An 18,569-nucleotide genomic window follows, 5' to 3' on the forward strand; every position below is an offset into this window, starting at 1 on the left:
GGACCTTTTAATCATTTAGTAATAAAAATGTATTATAAAACAACGAAGCTACGTGAACAAACAAACAAATTTCATCAACGAAAATGAAATTTTACAACATACAATGAAATAATAAAAAACAACCAAACTGTCTTACCGACAAGCCCGAGGTGGAGTAGTTTGGGCTGCTGACGCTACTCTGTAACAGTGCTTTTCAGGTAACGATAACCTCCATCGAGTGGCTACTCTAGTACGTGAATACTTAATGACAATACTAAATACTTACCTATGTAATGTAAGCTTTTCAAATTTGGATTTTCTTGGGACTGGTATATAATTTTATAATTGATGGGGAAATAAGAGTATAGCAAATAAGACAATAGGTAAGATTTCAGTTATTTACATAGATGTAAAAATCAAGTATTTAAGTTGCTAGAATGTTCATTCATTGTATTTATTCCTCAACAGCATGAATTAGATGCAATTTATCAAATCAAGTTCGTAGAAGAGTATGTTAGTTCTAGTGACATCTTCAGGGAAATATATTTCTTATCATCAAGGGATTTTCTCGGGATGTGATTTGTTCCAACCATCAGCAATTTTGTAGCGTCGCATGTGACAATATGTTATGCAGGTTTGTTTACTAAACATCTTTGTAAATGCATCCATAAGCAGCAAGAGAATTACATATACAATGCAATGGTAAAGAGGGAAGATAATATAAATGAAATTAAACGCACACTAAAAGATTTTTCGATTTCATTTCCTTTTTTTTGATAGAAGGCTGGTTAAGCAAAAAAATTAGCAAATCAATTAAATTTGAATTCCATAACGTCAGTAGGGGAATTTCTTTTATTACTTTTTTTCATCTTCACGGTATTTATAAATTAATTATTGTTTTTATTTTATGTCAGCCCGGTGACTAAATGTATATTTTCTAATGATATTGAATTGACTCTATTCAACACATGTACTCTGTGTTTTATTGAATAAAGAATTATTTGATTGATTAGCTATTAACACGTTCGCAGCGGCACGTCAAATGGCGGGCGTATCCCAGGTGCGGCGCAGCCCTCAGCATCGAACAAACCCGATTGCCGCGTGTTATTGGCTTTCCAATTTCGGTCTGACAAATAGCAAATAACGTGAGGGGATGTCCTGCTTTACAACGAGAGTCGACGTAGTTCGCTAAACACCAACAGATAGCAGCACTGCTTGTAACGTAGCCGGTCCCATTGGAATTGTATTGCCAAATGGAGGGAAAAAGACAGGACAAAAGTAGAATTTTGAGATTGCCAGACGGGAATTTTACGGGGAAATTTACTACCAACCTACACCACAACAAAATACAGTATACTATTGAGCAGTGCTGTGCGAGGTTTCAAGTTTCTAGCTCTAATCCTGGCTTAAAAATAAATCATTTCGTACTGCATTGCAGCTTGGGAGCGATCGCACCCACCAGGATGGCATTAGGGTTCCGTATGGGAGCGATCGCTCCCATGCCGCCGCGAACGTGTTAATTCCATCCATGAATAACATTGGCTTCTCTTGAGATTCCAAATAAGCGTTGAAATTATTTTCAGTTTTTTATTTAATTTAATTTATAAATGAAGCAATACAACATAAAAAAGCTGGTTGAAATACAATAGTTGGCACTAAATTAAGACCAAGATGGCGGACAACCAACACATTCTGTGAAAGTGCTCCACCAGTTTAGTGCAGTTTAAGTGGGTTAAACCAACAAAAGATCCATTAAATGTGCTACAAAACCTCTAAAACTTATGTAAGTTAAACTCACACATTTTTAACATATGAAACTCAATGAAACTAAGAAAAATCAATACTAAAGCAACTCACCTTGTGATGACCTACCAATTTCTAATGGAATTATAAAGGAATCATTTATAAGAATAAGAATACCAAGCATTTTCAAATCACTCTTTTAAAGGAAAAGAAATATTACAAATTTAATTTTTAGCACTAAAATTCAAGATAAACCATCTCATTTGTAAATTCAATAAACTGCCAGTCAGGGAATACTAGGCTTCAACATAATTCCAACTCATCACTATACGTCACAGCCAAACTAGGTGACACAGACTGAGGCAATAACACTGCTGACGACACAATCTGACGACATAGCTGGTAGACATCAACACTGCTGACTCTGTAACTAACGTCATAGCTAGCAGACAAACAGACATAGCACACTGCTGATCAACAACAGTTGTGTGTTCAGACAACTAGCCTCTCCAACTGAGGTAGAATTATGTATAAAGCAGGTGATTTAGTTTTTGCAAAGATAAAAGGCTACTGTTTCTGGCCTGCAGAAATAAAGGAGACTGTTCCAAAGAAAAATGATAGACAACCACAGTATACCGTTTCTTTTTTTGGAGATAATAAAACAGCTAAACTAAAGGAAAGTGATGTATGTCTTTACTCAGAAAACAAAGCAATATATGGTAAACCTAAACAAGACAATTTCAAAAATAAATATTTTAATGCAGCTTTAAAAGAAGCAGAAATCGCTTTTGCAAGGAAATCAAGCAAAACTGATGATAAGCATTGCTCTGAAAGTCAAACCTCAGACGACACCTTGCTTAGCTGCATCACTCAAAGTCATACCTCAATTAACAAGCCCGAACCTATGTTAAACAATTTAAATCTTACCATGGACGATTTTCAAAACATTGTACAGAATTTTGATACAGAAGAGAATGATTTGGAAAGTTCTCTTAACCTAGCAGCGGAGGTTGGAAATGCTCTCCTTGAAGAAAACAATAAACTTAGAGAGGATGTACACAAGCTGAGTCTCGAAAATGCCAAACTGTCTTTTCAAGTAACAAAAATAAAAAATGGAAATGAAGCAGCAGCTTGGGAAGAAAAAATAGACACACTATTAGACCAAAATGAAAGATTGTTAATGAAAAACAACTCGTTAGTGGAAACCATCAATAATCTTGAAAAACAGCTCGACAATGAGAAGATGCTTCGCAGAGACTTAGAACACACCTTTGAAGAATTGGACAAGGAAAAAGAAGACACATTAAAAAAATATGAACAAGAAACTCAACAACTTAAACAGAACATAAAAGATCTGACACAAAAACACAATGAAGTTAAGCTGGATGAAAAAGAGGAAAATCTGGTTAGTACAAAGCCTGCTGTAGCCCAGACCCATCAATGTATAGCTGCTGGTCACAGTCCTTTCCTCTTAGCTGAACTTGCTCAAATTAAAATGAAACAAAATCAAATGGAACACGTCATTAACACCCTGAAAATGCAGATGAACAAAGAGATTTCTAACACCATTTCTCCGACAACTCATACAAATCCTTCCATTCCAACACCAAGTTCATTAAAAAATAAAAGGGCTCAAAGAAATCATAACAGAACTAACATATTCAGCGTATCCCTGCAAAATGCTAAATACCTAGAACAAACAAATCACAAACTTGCTACTGACTGCCGAGAAATAACCAGCAAAACCTTCAAAAACACAACGTGGAGAGCCAGACAAACTCCAACGAAAAAACTGCAAACTGAAACAACAACCGGGAGAGTCAGACAAACTCCTACTAAAAAACTGCCAACCGAGACTACAACAGGGAGAGTCAGACAAACTCCTACTAAAAAACTGCCAACCGAGACTACAACAGGGAGAGTCAGACAAACTCCTACTAAAAAACTGCCAACCGAGACTACAACAGGGAGAGTCAGACAAACTCCTACTAAAAAACTGCCAACCGAGACTACAACAGGGAGAGTCAGACAAACTCCTACTAAAAAACTGCCAACCGAGACTACAACAGGGAGAGTCAGACAAACTCCTACTAAAAAACTGCCAACCGAGACTACAACAGGGAGAGTCAGACAAACTCCTACTAAAAAACTGCCAACCGAGACTACAACAGGGAGAGTCAGACAAACTCCTACTAAAAAACTGCCAACAGAAACTGCAACAGGGAGAGTCAGACAAACTCCTACGAAAAAACTGTCATCTGAGACCTCAACGGAACAAGTATCAACAGGGGGAACCAGCCAAACCCCGCCACAAAAACTGTCACAAGTGTCACAAACAGTAAAAGCTCAAGAAAGCCTGAAAGAGACTAAAAATAAAAATAAACTTCCACCCCTAAATGCTAAGCCAAAGAGCAAAGACGAGGATTACAATGATTTCTTTGTAAAAAATATAGGATTTTATTCAGAACATATGAAGAAGCATTATGGATATTTAGTAAAAAGGGAGGCTGCATCGCTACAGGATAATAACTTTGTTTTTTCCTCACCTTCTCAGATTATTCCAACGCAGCCTGATTTTACTTTAAGAAAACTGCAAAAATCAGCAGAGACAAGAGAAACGCAACCTGACTGTTTTTTAGACAATCGAGTCAGGATGTAAACTCCAAACTCATCCTGCTGCACCAAAATACACAGGAAGTCTCAAATAAAATAAATAGACTACAGCACCTTTTAGAAGAAACCAAACCTGACATAGTAATTCTGACAGAACATGGACTGAAACCTGAGACAATAAGTAGCACCGTCATAGCTACTGGATTCTGCCTCAAGGCTCACTATAGTAGAATAGAACACAGAAAAGGAGGTGTTTGCATTCTTGTAAAAGAAAGCCTTGATAGCAGCACAGTAGCCATAGATGTTTCCAAGTACTGTAAAGAACTGTTATTTGAAGCAGCTCTTATAAAAATAAAATTCAAGAACTCAAATCTGTTTGTACTGGGAACCTACAGACCCCCAAACGGAGACCTTGAGGAATCATTAAACACCTTTACAGAACTAATTGAGGAAACAAAAATTGAAAATTCCCCTCTTATCATCATGGGAGATATTAACGTTGATTTGTGTAACCCAAACAGGAAACACATTATCTTAAATGAAACTCTTGCTATGCACAACATCCAGAGACTACAGCTTCCACCTACGAGAATAACAAATCTAACACAAACCTCCATTGACTGGATATGTACAAATATGGACACAAACCAACTCACTCCAGAAATCATCAATGCAGGACTTTCGGATCATACTGCTCAACTCTGTACTGTAAACTTCAACTCACACATCAACTCAAGTTATCCTGCCCAAATTGGACGCTGTCTAAAAAATAAAAACCTGCAAGACCTCAAGTATCTTCTCAGTCAAGAAAACTGGCTTAGTGTTACCTCAATAAACAATGCCGAAGAAGCTTTTAAAACTTTTAGTAACATAGTGAGAGTAGCTATGGATGCAGCCTGCCCCCAAAAGAAGATAAAAATACAAAGAAAACATAAACTAAAATTCTCCATGGACCCAGAAGCAGTGAGACTTAAAGCCGAATTTCTTAAAGCTCTAAGAAAGTTTGAGGTGACGGGAAATCCAGATGACAGAAGGGTTTCTATTGAAAATAAAAAGAACTATGACCTGTACTTGAAAATGATGCGGAAAAAGGTTAACTCTGACCAGTTGATGAAAGCTGAAAATAAATCTAAAGCTATCTGGGAAACAATAAACACAGTGTGGTCCAAAAAGGAAACATCCCTAAATGAAATAACCCTTCAAGTAGATGGCCAACTCATAAGTAATGTGACCCATGTTGCAGAGCATTTGAATACATTTTTTACACAAGTAGGAGAAAAAACAGTAGAGAAACAAAAACACCTAAAGACCACAGCTCAAACTCCTGACGTAACTCAAACAGGTCCACTGTTTTCCTCCTTTCAAAGCACAGACGAGAAGGAAGTTAAAATGATTATAAACAAACTTAAAGCAAAAAACTCGTCTGGAATTGATGAAATCTCGTCAAAAATACTTAAGCATTGCTGCAATGAACTAGCACTACCATTGGCTGATTTGATAAATAAGTCCCTAAAACAAGGCATCTTTCCTTCACTACTTAAAATAACTAAAGTATACCCGAAATTTAAAAAAGGTAGCACATTAGAAGCAAGCAACTACAGACCAATTTCCCTCGTTTCCACCTTCTCCAAAATATACGAAAAAGTTGTTTTAAAAAGACTTTTAGACCACTGCACAAATCACAACCTACTAAACAACCTTCAACATGGATTTACAAAAGGGAAATCCACAACAACAGCAATAATTCAGATGGTTGAGTCCCTGATTGACAGCCTAGATGAAGGAAATCTAACAACAGGAATCTTTCTTGATTTCAGTAAGGCATTTGACTGCCTTGACCACCAGCTAATCATTAAAAAGCTGGATTCCCTGGTGGTATCAGGGATAGTAAGAGAATGGTTTCAAAGCTACCTTACAGACAGGAGTCAGTTTGTAGAACTAAGGCACAGAGATAACAGCCTAATAAGAAAAACAAGATCAAATTTTCAACCAATAAATTGAGGAGTTCCCCAAGGTTCAGTTATGGGTCCGGTACTGTTTATTCTTTTTACCAACGATTTGCCTTAGTGTTTAATGAACCACTAGCTGAAAATCTAGAAGTAAAATCCTATGTGTCACTCAGTATGGCCTACCAATACTGCTAAAACAATGATCTCGCAGTAAACACGTCTAAAACAACTCAAATAGCTTTTGGCCGTAAATCTCAAGAAGTGCCACGACTCCCAGATGTAGAAGTGGAAGATGAAGCTAAGTTTTTGGGCATCACACTCGACAAGAATTTAACCTGGACCCCTCATGTGGACAATATATGTAAAAAATTAAGTTCAACCATCTATGCTCTTAAACATATAAAAAATGCAACAGATGACATGACAACAAAAGTAGCATACTTTGCACTTTTCGAGTCGCATATGAGATATGGACTTGTAGCATGGGGTGGAACCTCTGCCACTAACATGCAAAGAGTTCTCAGAAAACAATAAAAGGCAGTCAGAATAACTGCAGGACTCCACAGCTGCAGGGAAGCATTCAGGTCACTCAAAGTACTTACCCTTGTAGCACTCTACATCCAGGAAGTTGTGTTATTTGCAGTAAGAAATAACCCTACAAGGCGTGGTGAAATGCACCAACACAACCTGAGAAACACCATGCAGTACAACCTTCCACAACATCGCACGGCACAGTTTGAAAAGAAACCTTCATACGCAGGAATGAAAATCTACAACAGGCTACCTCCAGATCTAAGAAGCAAGTCAGAAGATGACCTCAAACCAGCTTTGCATCAATGGCTCATTAATCGACCTTTCTATTCCTTAGAAGAATACCATCAACAGGTCTTTGACTAAACAACACCTCAACCAAACATTTAGAAAAAATTGTAAATTGACGCTACTACTATTTCTTAATGAATGTGTAAATAAAGATTATTTGTCTATTGTCTATTGTCTACCACTCTTTAGAAGTTTGTTTATAACTATTCAGTTGGTTTACAGTATTTGTAGGCAAAACTGTAAATGAGCACAAAACTAATACATTATAACAAACTTGGATTCCAAACATCAAAGATAATCAATAACATTTGGCGATTTTTAATGCCTTGTGGACTTACAGTTCTTGAAGTTGGGAACAAAACTCCCAAACAGAGTCAATGGACTGTATTTTGTTGGAACTGAGGGAAAGGAGTTGCAGTGAGTTGAGCCCGAACAACCATCCTTTAGTAACCTCACTTATGCTGTTGCTATCCAGGTACCTGAAAATGTCATTGATATTAGTGATCCTGCTCCTGCATGTAAAGAGGGGAAAGGTTTGATAAGGAGTGGTGGGAGATTTGTTTAAAACAAGTTTACAGCCAACTACCTCTTAATTGGAAGGCCCAATCCCTTTAACTCACTCACTTGTACTGTTACGACCATCTAACCACATAAACATGTCATAACCAGTTCATCTTGCGGTGTTTGAATATTTGCATATTTTTTGCTGTATTTTTGAAATATTTACTGTTAAGTTAAGTAACTTCTTAACACGTTGAGTGCGGCCTACGTTATTTAAAGTAGTGCAGTACTGGCGCACACGGCGGACTACGTTAAACTATGTAGCACACCTAACTCTAAAGTATTGATCTAGTGTGAGCTCAGCCTGGCAAGGAAAACGTTGTTTCACTTGCGGCTTGCTGCGCCAGTTTTATACTTCCGTTCCAAAAACAGATTTCCCACCATTTGTCTTCAGGTGTTTTCACGGTTATCACGGTCTGCTTTTATAAATTTCACGGTCTCCAAACAATGTTAGTTATAATGACTATGAAATGTTTTCTCTAACTAGGTTGTACACAAGTAAGGTTTTGTAGCCGATTAATACGACACCATTATTAAATTTAACATTGCTTGGAACTATACATGCAGGAAAGCACAATACCGTAAAATCCTCAAGGCCCATTCCATGAATAGAACGTAATAATCGGCCAGTCAGCGCAGAGCGAAGAAAGATACAAGAGATAGAGGTAGAGAAATAAAGACAGAGACGTGGTGTTGGGTAGGGGAGAATGAGAGGACAACAAATTTGGGGTTGAGGGGACAGAAAGGAAGGGGGGAGAGTGCGCAAGGGGGAGGAGAGAGAGAGAGAGAGAGAGAGAGAGATGGGGGGGGGGGGGAGAGAGAGTGAGAGAGACTCACTCACTGCTGGAAAACAACCATAAGGAAGAATATTTAGAACAACAAGTTAACAGAATCTTTTTCATCATGCCTACATTAATGAACGACTTTATATAAGTATTCGTTACAACAGATAGCTACACAATAAAACAAAATATACTTACAAAAAGTAAGTAAGTATTGTAAGTACAGCATTCTCGAATATTTGAGTCCCGAGTCCAAAAATAATTAAAAATGGGCTTTTTATAAGGTGATTAAATAAGCAAGAATGGAGTAGGAAGAATTTAAAAATAAATATTACACTAACCATAAATGACTACTCTTTGCAATGAAAAGTAACATAATTACTTTTGACGCACGGTAAAATGACGAGTGTAGGGGTCCCGGCCACTGGTCGTAAATTCAGGGGCCATATTTATATTATCTAACCTAACCCTAACCAAACTTTCTATATACGGATAAGGGCCAGAGGTGACCGGTTCTCCGTTTCCCAAAAATAACAGACGACCAATCGGTTTCATCTTTTAACCTAAATCGAACGGTCGGTCGGTATACTTTATTTGTACGGTAAATATTCACTATTGGAATTTTTATGTTTGCTCATAAATTAGTCACACTAGCTGTAGGCCTATATGGAATGGTCCAACTCATTATAGCTCAATGTTTAGGCCTACTTGTATATTTTGGTCCCTTTAGATTTAAATTGGACTGCAACCTTTATACCATCTAAGAAAATACCACCACCTGACCAAGCAAATTATAATAATAGTAATATCCACTCTTTCATGTAAAACTAAATGTTGTCCTCATGAAAAGACTGATTTATATAGATAATATAGATGATTAATATAGACTATGCTCAAGTATAGATCAGGCATCAATATTTAATTTTTTTAATAAATATTTTTTTAGTATAGGATAATACTTTATTCTGAAATGACGACCATATGTAGGCAAATAGCTAATAATATATAATAATAATATATATATATAATAATATATATGTAGGTTATAATATATAATAATATACGGTATATAAATTATATAAAAATAATTTTATTTTTTATTTTATTCAGTGATAAAGATTAATTTGGTCTATTAATGTATGCATAAAAATTAATAAAACATTGGGGTTAATTTTATTTTAACTCTATCATAACGTAGCTACAAAGAAACATATATTAAACATTAAACATATTTTATTACAGTGCTCAGAACTTCGAAGCATATATTATGGGCTACTTTTCTAAAGACCGTTGTATTTAACTCTTAAACAGCAGTTGATATGACGCTTTTTAGAATATTTATTGTACAAAAAATTATTTCTTTTATTAGCCTAAAAATATATCATATTGTTTTAAAGATCTTGATTTCCTCTTTAAAATTGTGTTTGGTTTGTGTGGTCTTCATTAAAACTAAAAAGTAAATTATTTTTTAATTAATAAGAAAATGCCAAATAGGCTATATATGTGCATATATGCACTTGTAGGCTTCAGTGTGATAATGAGCTATTGGCCTTTTGATAAAACTGTCAAAGGCCCATTTCCAATTAAGTGTTTGGAAACAAAATAAATAGTATATTTCATTACTAGGACCGAAAGCGGCATTTTCCGACGCGCGCTCAAGTTTCATGTGTGAGGCAAAGCCGAACACAGGAAAACCAAATTTCACGTGTGAGGCAAAGCCGAGCAGGTGAGAGTTATTTTCACGTACGAGGCGAAGCCGAGGACGGGAATAATGGAGCAAGTGTCGGAAAAAAGCTTTTGGTACGAGTTATGAACGATACTTTTCATCACGACGCAAAAATACATTCAGAATAACCTATCACAGTAGGATTAAAATAGTTTTAGACCACTTTTTATCATTGAAAATAACACTTCACAACTTACGTGGACATGGTTTCATAATTGTAGATTATTTAGATAAATAATGTATTAATAAATACTTCGTAACGTTAGTTAACTTAACATTTTGTGATTTGTACCAGTGTCTAAGCTTTCTGTATTCCTCTTCTTATCCTTCCTGTGATTTATAAGGTGAAATATGATAAGTTAAGCTGTTTTCATCAAATCTTCAGTAATGTTAGACATACTTTGAGCTATTCCAAACATGCATTATGTTAAAAACACAACAAAACAAGCCGTTTCTGTAGATTTAGATTGAGCAACAATAAAAACAGCTGTTTCAAATCATTAAATTAAACCGTAACAAAACACTAGCGCGCGTAGTGAATAAATGGAGAACTAATTGAGAGCGAGGGAAAGTAAATTTAGAGCGAGGGAAAATCAGCTGATCGATTTTCCCTCGCCCTAAATTAGAGCTTGGGAAACAGCTACTTTCATTGATGTAAACTGTTATCGAAAATAGTTACTTTCGTAACGGAGTGATGAAAACATTTTTCCATGCAGAATTTATATGCTTTTCTTATTATACTTGAGATTTAGTTATTATTTTAATTAAAACTTTGTCATGGTTAATCTTAGAATAAGTAATGTCTAATGTTCTTACAAGGTGGTGAGGGTATCTAATCCGAAAAATGCCCCGTCTTCAAGTGTCTGTATTGAGCTGAATTTCATTTTGAGAGTCGTGAGAGCCTTGAGTCCATTGAATGAAAGACCTTCAACTTTGAAAAAACGATTCCTGCTTAAGTCCCTGGAACAAAAGTAAAACTTAAACTAAATAGTTACACAATGTTGTTACCCTATGTGATCAAAGATATTCTGAGAATAACAATAAAATAACAATCCGGAATAATAATATAAAGAAGAAAGTTTAGAACAACATAACCAACATAATTATGTGATTCCAATTAATTTAGGTATACAAGTTTGATCCACTTTAAATAGTATTTAACTACAATTTGAATGTCAATACAATAGACAATAGACAAATAATCTTTATTTACACATTCATTAAGAATAGTAGTAGCGTCAAATGCGTACAATTTTAACATCAACTGAAAAGAAATAAAGTAGTTCTTAAGTTAATTCGTACCAATACATTTTCCAAAACTAATAGACCCTCGGAAAGCCTCGGTCATACTAGGCTGTTTAGCAGCCACTACTAACTAGCCGCTGGTAAATATCACCAGCAGGCAGCAGATCTGTAGGGTTCACATTGTGACCACTAGCCGCCGGTAAATAGCCGCTAGTTTGTAGACGTCACCTGTTCCAGCACCACTTTTCTTTGACTTCTTTACGTTGAAAACTTTTGAAGACTTTTTTTCTCTTTCATAAGACCAAAGCTGATTTTAGTCTTTGTTCTTTAAGTCTTTGACTTTGATATGACTGTTTGATATGATGAATAAGCTGTGTCTTTGGTATTCCTGTCAATGTAGTTGGCAGATGAAGCATCCCTCAGGCAAGGATAATTTTGAAATAAATTTAGACATGTTACAATGTCTTTTCTCGACAACTTGTTGGTGTCAAACATGGTCAATATTCACAAAAGGAAGTATAAAATACATTACAACTAAACTAACATTGCATAAACAAACAAAAATCTAGACTCATGTTACAGTAGACTCCCTATTATCCGGACACCTTTTAACGGACATTGTTTTAACCAGACTAGATTGGGTAGAAGTGACATCTCTTTATCCGGACAATCTTTATCAGCACATCGATTTAACCGGACTATATTGGAAGGAAGTGGGCGATACTGAAACGACTGTTCTCGTGGGAAAGATTTGAGATGTCTAAAATCACTGTTCTCCTAAATTTAAGTCAAATACTGTATACAGCATAGTATGCATTTAAACGGTCTGTTTTAAAGAAGTTTTGGGGACGTCGGTTTAACCGGAAAAACCATTATCCGGACTGGCCTCGGTCCCGAGGAGTCCGGATAAGATGGAATCTACTGTAATTCACTAGCCGCTTGTGAGCTACGAGGGGTTCACATTGGCTAGCTGCCATCAGCGAGGTCACGCGACTGCCAGCGGAGGATAGGCAGTGCTAAAAAGTTATGCCTCGGTCACACTAGGCTGTTTAGCAGTCGCTACTAACTAGCCGCTGGTAAATATCGCCAGCAGCCAGCAGATCTGTAGGGTTCACATTATAACCACTAGCCGCCAGTAAATAGCCGCTAATTTGTAGACGTCAACCTCTTTTGCACCACTGATCTCTGACTTATTTACGTTGCAAACTTCATTTCCATATGAATCACGGTCACTTAGACTTTTTTATCTTTCATAAGACCAGACCTGATTTTATTCTTCTTTCTTCGAGTCTTTGACTTTAATATGACTCATTATAAGCTACGTCTTTGGTATTCCTTTCAATATCGTTGGCAGACGAAGCATCCCTCAGGCAAGGATAATTTTGGAAAAAAGATCTAGAAACGTTACAATGTCTTTTCCCGACCACTTGTTGGAGTCAACCATGTTCAATATTCCCAAAAAGAAGTATAAAATACATTACAACTAAACTAACATTGTATAAAAAAACAACAATTATAGACTGATGCTAATTCACCAGCCGCATGTGAGCTACTCACATTAGCTATTCACATTAGCTGGCTGCCACCAGCAAAGAGGTAACGTGACTGCCAGCGGAGGGTAGGCAGCGCTAAAAAGTTAAACATGTTCGACTTTTGATTTTGGCTAGTAAACACCAGCTTACTGGCATTTACCAGCCACTAGTTCTGGATCAGACTAGGCTGCTTGCTGGCAATATTACCAGCGGCTGCTAAACAGCCTAGTGTGACCGAGGCTTAAGAAAAAAATGAAAAACTTGTAGATCAACAAAATCGTTGTGATGTTAAATAGTTGTTGACAAACATGTGTCTGGATAAATAAAAATGACAGCAAATACATGGTTATCATTTGTATTATCAAAATATCAAAAATAGACTTGACATAAAACTATTCAACAAATGCCATATGGTTGAGAATGAGTATCTGCAAACACTGTTATCGTTATGGAACATCTCGTCATTATATAGAATTTTTATTATTAAAAAAAGTAACTTACAATGCTTTTAAAGCTGTTAGGTTTTTGAAGACTTCTTTGTTCAGATTTCGGAGGTTATTACGAGCCAAATTCAAGTCTGTTAGTTTTGAAAGGGGATCCAAGCTCCCTTTCTCCATCAAGCTAATCTTATTGTTGTTTAAATTTCTGAAACAAAGATTAAATTATGACATCTACTCGTAAAATAATTCAGTTTTTAAAATCTCTGTTGTACAACTAAATCTACAGTTTTACTGGACCAATTTTATTAATTATTGGGTCGTTGGAAAGCTTATGTTTGTTAGGATCTATTGTGAAGAATAAAAAAAACATGTTTTCTATAAGAGATACATTGAAAACAGGTTTTTACACATTTTATATTTGTGGCCAAGTTTAGGCTGCATTTATTATTTTCAAGAAATGCATAGTAATAATTTGTAGGGAATTTTTATTCTCTTTCAGCATATAATCTCCCACTTCGGTTGATTTCCTCACCATTTAAAAGTTATTTGCAAAAAGCTATGGAACTTACAAATTTATCGTGATGAGAAAATACTGAATGAGAGATATTTTTGTTAAATTTGGTAAAACTAAATCTACAGTTCTACTGATCTGATTCTGTTATTTAATGTGTCAATGGAAAGCTTCATCCGTGGTATGCATTATCTGATCATATGGAACATAGATTTTACCTACGACCCTTTTTTGAACTAGCCGTTTCAGTTCAGTTCTTAGAATTGAAAAGATTCACTTGAAAGCATTGTTTACTTACTTAACACAACAGCAATGTTTTTTTTTTCTTACACACAACAGGGCAAGGAGTTTAAAGGATTGAGTGAAAAAATATTGTAATGCTTTAAACTCCAACTAAATAGCTGTTCAGACCAATTTAATTATTAATGAGTGTTGTCTTGAAATCCAAGGATAAGGTTAAATTGTTTGATTACTGCTTTAATTTAAGTTTAAGTTAATATAAGTTGAATAAATAAAAGCTCAAGTTTGTATCAACTTTCTTCCTTTCAGTATAAGTGTACAATCAAAATTATTTCCATGGTAACGAAAATAAAAAATATAAAACTCAGCTGTTTTAAAGATTGCTTAGCAGAAAGTGGTGCAAAATTAGTGTTTGGTTCAATGATTCGTTGTATCACTGTCAGGGTCAATAGAGGTTATAAACGAAAACTAGGGGTCTGCGGTGCACCGAAAAAGTCGGTACGGTACGGTACGGTACAAGCTTAATTACCGTCATCGGTTCGGTACAGCATTTTACACGGTACGAATTCAGTTCTGTACAGCCTATTATAATAATAAATTACTTTCAGTTTACTATGCAATTAAAAACCCATTAGCAGTCCCAAATCCATTAACACTTTATCACGATAATAATTGTTGTATTCAAGTACTTCCAAGAACTGTTGAGTTTTATCACTTTTATTTCTTTACGACTTTTTCCAGTTCTATGTTATCACTAAAATAATAGTTTTATGATGACTGTTAAATGTTATCTCTAACTCAGTCAGTATTTTCGTGAATTTGCCGCTGGCCATTGCCTACTGCCATAAAACTGTTTATGGCTACATATTAATCTTGTAACTAATCTACAATCTTATTTTATAAGTTTAAATATTTGTTATAGATATTTTTATCTTTCTATTGACGAAACCACAAGCATAGTTGTTGTTGTTTGCATATTTTTTTTTTCGTTATGCAAGCCTACTCGGTCTCAAATTATGTCATTGCATGTTCTATATCTTGTCTTATATTGTTAGATGTGGCTGTTTAAGGCTTAAATGTTTTTTTAGTTTCCTGTATTTTTTATTGTGTTGAAGGTACTTTATGCAATCTAAATCTTATGAACTAGATAGTGATTTTGCTACCCTCGTTGTAACCTAATCAATTTATATATAGGCCCTCTTAAATAATTAGGTCTAGGTCTGGGTCTTTTGATTCTTTGAAAGAGCTTTGAAATATACTAAGAAAATTGGATTGAGCCTGAGATAAACTAATGATTGATATGATTGATATTGTGAATGTTAACTTTGTAAGACACTTTGTAAATTAAATAAGACAATAATCTTACTCTGTGATAATCCAAATTTTAGTTTCAGAAAAAAACTTTGCAAGAGTTGTATCCATCTTATAACTAGTTTTGAAGCTGATAAAAAAAGATGCTCTTTCATTACTTCATCATAACCTCCAGTTTTTCATTGTCGTCTGCTGTGAACAGCTGGCAACTACACTGTCATCGTACTGAATGCTTTTATATGTTTTAAAAAATTAAAAAAAAACAACTAGACATTGTGTTGGTTGGAAATAATGTACCAGTTGTGTGAAATTATCTTGTCAATAAATGTTTCAAACATGTTTATTCCTAAAAACTCTCATCCTATTTTTAAAACCACTTTTATCATGGCTATTCAAAGTATCTCAGAGTAAAATAGGTAAAGCCTTTATCTAAACTGTGATTTTTCTTGACACAATCCTCGTAGTAGTAAAAGGTTTTGTTTTAATAATGTGTGGTAAGTAATTGTTGTTAGAAAACCATGAATGTAGGATACTATCCATTTTCATAGTAATGTCATGTATTAAAGTTTAAAATAATGGTTTAAATACAGTTCTTAGCAGAAAACCGCAAAAAATACGGGTAGCCGCGTACCGTACCGATTTTGTACCGAAAACCAAGGAACAAAATATTGTACCATACCGAACCGTACCGACCTTAAATTTTCTGTACCGCAGACCCCTAACAAAAACATAACCTGTCTTAGGCTGGGCGCACACTGATCCAGCATTTCACCTGAAGCAAAATGTTGCACATTGATTTGCTTGAAGCATTTTGTTTCTTTGCTTCTCCAGTGTGCGGGAGGTTCAAGCATCATTCAGCATTTGGTTTCAAGCAAAAATAAGAAAAAAATCATTATTATTTATATTTTTACTGGTCTTCTGCTACAATATTGTTTTAAAATGTGTGACGAGGAAGTCAACGTAGCTATTGCTGTATGTCAGTTGTTGAAAAATGCTGGACTAAATAGGAAAAAAAGAAAAAAACATTGGGTTCACCCAATGAACCTGTTGATAGACAGTAAGGCTTTCCTCTCAGAAATTAGATCAGATCCAGGGTAAGTTTACAATTATTTTAGAATAATTGCTATACTATTTTATTGGAAGGGTTTAAAATACCGTAAGTGATATCGTAAGAAATAATTATTAGATATTGTCGTGATGGTTAAATATAATGAACTAAGTAACCTTGGTAATTTCTTATTTATTTTACTACTTTAAAAGGGCTGTATGACTATCAAAGTGGTAGCAAGAAAAATTAAACAACAATATCGTTCAATGAAAATTCAAAATATAATTGTTAAGTTTAACGAAACTTCAAAACTCATTTTTCAAAGATTAGTTATTTTTCAAACCACAAAAGGTCAATTGAATCTTGAAAGCCACTAAGCTTTACCAGTTAGACGGGATTTGGCGCATGCACAGAACCTCCTTGAAACATCAAACATCATGCTGTATCGGAACCATTCGTCGAGCGGCTGCTCAAATGTTTCAAGGCGTTGCGAGGCGCCTCGCAACGTTTGCTTGATCAGTGTGCGGTCTCCCATTGAAATACATGGGGCGCTCATACCCAGCGAACGTTTTGCCTCGCAACACTTGCTTCAGGTGAAATTTTGCATAAGTGTGCGGCCTGCCTTAGAAGTTATGAGTAGTGATTGTTGGTAATTAAAACACTGTCATAGGTATGCAACTTGTCTAAATACTCTTCTAATGACACTCTTAGAAGTTTTTAAGGCACTCGCTAAGGTTCGTACCATAAATTTATACTTGTGTTGATGCGTAAACTACTATAACAGCTGATTGTTGTATTGTTATTCCCTTGATTTTTCTTTGTTTACATTTTGTAGTTTACAATTCACATTTTTTGAAGCAAATATTATGGGCTACTTTCCTAAAGACCGTTGTATTTGACCACAACGTGCTCTGTTGCTGGTTGATTTTTAAAATTGTTAAGAATCAGTGGCGTAGTTTTTTAAGTAACTCTTAAGTTAAATACAGTACTTGATTGAAAAACCAGTATAGGTTATTAAATTATTTCAACTTTTGGAATTCAATTATGGTCATGAATATGACAAAATGATCATTCATTTAAAGAAATTGATTGGATCTATTTAATATTTAATTAGTTTTCTGCATTTTTGACTTCAGAGCGAGACTAGTTGGCAGTAAATTGAGAAAATTTAATAGTTGCATACATGTGGATACACTTATATTCGTCTTATTTCTTACATTCGTTAAAGGTAAAATACCATAAATCAGCAATTATACTTACAACACACGAAGATGGGTGGAGTTCGGTGCTAAACCAACGTTAAGGTGAGACAATAAGTTAGACTTGAGGTCTAGTTCTTGCAGATTAGGCAGTTTTTCCAAAACTTTCAGGCTAGATTCCACTAGTCTATTGTGTGCACTGCAAATGTATGCACTTAATTAATTATAGCTTAAAACAAAAACCAATTATTCCAGTTTACTTCAATATCTAGATTTTGTAGGTTTTTATAAATCAAAAAAGCTAAGTGCATAATGTGAATTAGCTTAAGATATCAATTCATTCACTTCCTTCACTATTTATACAAACTGGCCGAGTTAAAAAAAATACAAAATCACACAATGTAATTATAAGCTATTAGGCTTATAATATTTTTTAATTCCTAAATTTAACACTTGGAAATGGCAGGGTACAAAATGTGATTCAAATGTAGGCCTAGAATGAGTTTTTTATTCAGATCGAGTGAGGCTTTTTTTTTAAATTAGTACTTGGAATTTAATAAAAACAATATTTGTATACAATTTTTGGATCAAAGGACATGAAATATAACATGTGCCTTACAATTCATATTTTAAAAGCTGAAAGACTGGTAGGCATTGCAAAATATGTAACACATACAGAAATGAGAATACTATACTTACACAACAAGTTTGGTTAAACTCCTCAATGTGTGATTTATAGGTATGATGGTGAGAGCATTTTTGTTCAATTTTCTGAAACAAAGCATTTAAGATAGATTATGATGGCGATAAAAGAAACATTCATTAATTCATTCATAGACGAGTCGATTTAGCCCAAAAAAGCCTATAC

The 18,569-nt window shown here is 35.0% G+C and overlaps 1 protein-coding gene across 1 annotated transcript in view; it reads right to left on the reverse strand.

Annotated features, from left to right (window-relative positions):
• LOC129005626 (leucine-rich repeats and immunoglobulin-like domains protein 3) overlaps positions 1-18,569 on the reverse strand; it is a 62,932-nt gene that overhangs the window by 32,722 nt on the left and 11,641 nt on the right. The window contains exons 3-7 of the mRNA XM_054434583.1: positions 18,401-18,472; positions 17,763-17,900; positions 13,454-13,597; positions 10,992-11,135; positions 7,445-7,585 (exon numbers count right to left, since the gene is read on the reverse strand). Of these exons, the coding sequence (XP_054290558.1) occupies positions 7,445-7,585; positions 10,992-11,135; positions 13,454-13,597; positions 17,763-17,900; positions 18,401-18,472 (639 nt within the window). The remainder of the gene's footprint in view (positions 1-7,444; positions 7,586-10,991; positions 11,136-13,453; positions 13,598-17,762; positions 17,901-18,400; positions 18,473-18,569) is intronic.

The sequence above is a fragment of the Macrosteles quadrilineatus genome, unplaced genomic scaffold, assembly GCF_028750875.1.
Source record: "Macrosteles quadrilineatus isolate MER2022 unplaced genomic scaffold, UCM_ALF_1.0 Scaffold_28__1_contigs__length_1566739, whole genome shotgun sequence".
Classification (NCBI taxonomy): Eukaryota; Metazoa; Arthropoda; class Insecta; order Hemiptera; family Cicadellidae; genus Macrosteles; species Macrosteles quadrilineatus.